This window comes from Scylla paramamosain, chromosome 7 (genome assembly GCF_035594125.1).
Source record: "Scylla paramamosain isolate STU-SP2022 chromosome 7, ASM3559412v1, whole genome shotgun sequence".
Taxonomy (NCBI): domain Eukaryota; kingdom Metazoa; phylum Arthropoda; class Malacostraca; order Decapoda; family Portunidae; genus Scylla; species Scylla paramamosain.
Window position 1 is genome coordinate 7,814,524 of NC_087157.1, and position 2,977 is coordinate 7,817,500.

The 2,977-nt window shown below is 51.4% G+C and overlaps 1 protein-coding gene across 1 annotated transcript in view; it reads right to left on the reverse strand.

The window, feature by feature from the left end:
* Positions 1 to 254: 254 nt before the first annotated feature.
* The window catches only part of LOC135101977 (G-protein coupled receptor dmsr-1-like), a 93,568-nt gene continuing 90,845 nt past the window's right edge, over positions 255 to 2,977 (reverse strand). Inside the window, exon 6 of the mRNA XM_064006509.1 lies at positions 255 to 1,826. Within this exon, the coding sequence (XP_063862579.1) occupies positions 1,640 to 1,826 (187 nt within the window). The 3' untranslated portion in view covers positions 255 to 1,639. The remainder of the gene's footprint in view (positions 1,827 to 2,977) is intronic.

The following is a 2,977-nucleotide window of genomic DNA, read 5'->3' on the forward strand; positions in this document are numbered from 1 at the left end:
CACTAGGGAGTGAGGGAGCATCAAGGAACAGGAAGTGATGTGAAGGAATGGGAGTCACGAGGGTGGAGACGGAATGGAAGGCTGGGGGACATGTGTCAGTGGTTGTGTTGTTTGTGTGGCACTGCACGGGTGGTGTGCGCGGTGTTGTTGTTTGAGTAGCATTGCGCGGGTGGTGTGTGTGTGTGTGTGTGTATGCAGGTTGTGTGGCATGGCGCAGCAGTGTGAGGGTTGGAAGGTCAGTGAATCAGTAGTAATATGTACAACGCTTTATTATGCGAGTTTATTGTGTGTCAACCAGTGCGTCGGGACAGCCCTCGCTACGCAACAATTCGGGCGGCGGCGGCGGGGACCTGAGGGACGGCGGGGGTCACTTGGGGTGTTGGGTGTGAGGAGGGGTGACCTCCACAGCACCTGTATGATGTCACCCCATAGTGACCCCTTGCCTCACCTGGGTGACCTTGGGGGCTCAGGACAAAGTCAGGTGAGGGGAGTCCTGTGAGGAGGGCGGCCCCCGGGCCCTTGACATCCACTCGCCGCCACACTAAAAAGCTAACAGAACACCGAAGAACGGTTATTTGTAATGTTGATAAGCAACGAGAGGCTCAGAATGATATACATATGTATACATAGTCCATTCCCATATAAAATTAAGTGTTATGTAGGTGCTAATAACTAACTCTACGCCTACGATACACATGTGCTTCTGCCTTGTAGGTCCCGTCAGGTGGTTCTTGGTAGTGAAGAGGCGGTCTGGTGTGTTTTCAGTTGTTCATTTGCGGATGACCACTGCATGTGCCGCGGTGGGGTGGTACTACACTTGTGCCTGTGGTTGGTGGAGGCAGAGCCTTGGGTTGTGAACATTGCCATGAAAAAAAAAAAGAAAAAAAATAACTCCACGTTTTCAAAGCCATGTAAGTGACGCACGAGCTGTATGGCCATCCCGTGCGTGTGTGCTAGGGAGTGACTCGTGGTGCCGGTAATGAGGTGGGGGAAGGGGGATGTGGCACTGAGTTGGCGAGGAAGCGGAATGGGCACTTCATTCTGCAAATGAATACCGTGCAGGGATTTCTGCCGTGCCGGCCAGTGAGGGCTGACGCGGGGCTGAGGAGGCTGTGGACGAAACCTTAGCGGCGCGTCTCTAAATAAAGAATAAACTGCTGGTAGCTGTCGTGTGTGTACCTGGAAGGCCCCGAGGTTCATGGAAAGGCTCCTGCCTGGCCTTTGGAGTGGAGGCCGTGCATCTGAGGCTCAGCAGCGTTGCAGTGGAAGAGAGGGGATGTGGGCAGCCGTGTGTGGCGTAAGTTGTGGGGAAGTCAATATTGACGAATTATAATACTATGTACAAAGTCAGCTTGAGGATTTTGTGTGGCTTTGCCGCCAAAACCTTATAGGTATGAGAGGGGTCAGTATAGTTGTGGTATTGTGGTGCAGGGGCGCGGCGGTCCCAAGGCAGATAGGCAGGTCAGCAAGAGGCGAGCAAGTAAACCCTTCAGGAGCACTGTGAAATCCTCCTGACGGGGCGGAGCGAGTACCATTAACCCTTGTGCGGACGGGAACGCCTCCACGGTCCTGGGGAAGGGTCGGAGGGCAAGGGGAATGCCAGAGTCCCTTGCCGGTGCGGGGACTGGGGCGGGAATGCTTAGAGCTGCGTAGATACCGTCTCCCCCTGGATGCGCGGGGACAGGTTGATGGGCGGCGGCGGGTAGAGGAGGCAGCGGAACGTCACCCGGAACTGATGTGACATGATGTAGTAGAGCAAGAAGTTGACGGCGCTGTTGATGAGGGCGAGCAGGTCCATCACCTCCCCCCAGTGAAGGTAGCAGTGCCTGCCAGCGGGGAGAGAAAATCACCTGTTAGTCTTAAGAGCTGTGGGAGACACCAGAGCCTAAAGATATTTATTTATTCTCTCTCTCTCTCTCTCTCTCTCTCTCTCTCTCTCTCTCTCTCTCTCTCTCTCTCTCTCTCTCTCTCTGAAACAAGCGGGGTACAGTGCATCCACAGCACAATATGGAGTAGGAAACAGTTGGGAGTGGATGGGATGCGAGGGGCGGCGGAGAGGCGTTCAGAGCCTTGTACTACACTCCACACCTAGACACCTTGTACTTCACCTTCAAGGGACGCAATCACTCACGCTGTAATACCACTTCCTGAAATCGTTCACCTCCTGAGACTGGTGCGTGGAGAGTGTGCGGCGCTGCGAGGCTAAAAGAAGCTTATAGTGGAAGACAGGGACGTATTAAATCTTTTTCCCAAGGACCATATTTTGAAACACCTCTGTGCCGCACCGCCACTAATTTTAAAAGGCCCTAATTGAAGTGACACGGGTTTTTAAGAGTGTTTTTACGGTTCTAGTGACAGATTAATAAGATTTCTACATTACTAAATGGAGAAATAATCTTGAGAACACGGCTAATCATCTCTGTGGCCTTGGAAAATAGTTGTGGTGAGAGAGCAAAGTGTTTAAGAATGTGAGCCCGGCATCACGTTCTTCCTCGCTCCTTTTAGAACTCAGCGTGATTCCGTTTTCTTTTCCCCCGTTTTCCTTTCCACGTGATCTTCCCCGCGGCTCATGGAAACTTAAAAGGGAGCGTCTTAAGGGAGTTGCTGAGATAATAAGTAAGGTGGCGATGTAGGCTATTAGGGTGTTAGTATGAGAATATCTACTTTTCAGTCCAGTACTAGTAGAGTAGTAGTATTAGTAGTTGTAGTAGTAGTAATAGTAGCAGTAGTAAGGTTATGTCGCATTAAGAGAGAGAGAGAGAGAGAGAGAGAGAGAGAGAGAGAGAGAGAGAGAGAGAGAGAGAGAGAGAGAGAGAGAGAGAGAGAGAGACCGATTGATTAAGACGCTGCAACAGCAAGGTCATATTTCGTCATGAGAGAGAGAGAGAGAGAGAGAGAGAGAGAGAGAGAGAGAGAGAGAGAGAGAGAGAGAGAGAGAGAGAGAGAGAGACAAAGAAAACGAAAACTTAGTCAGTCA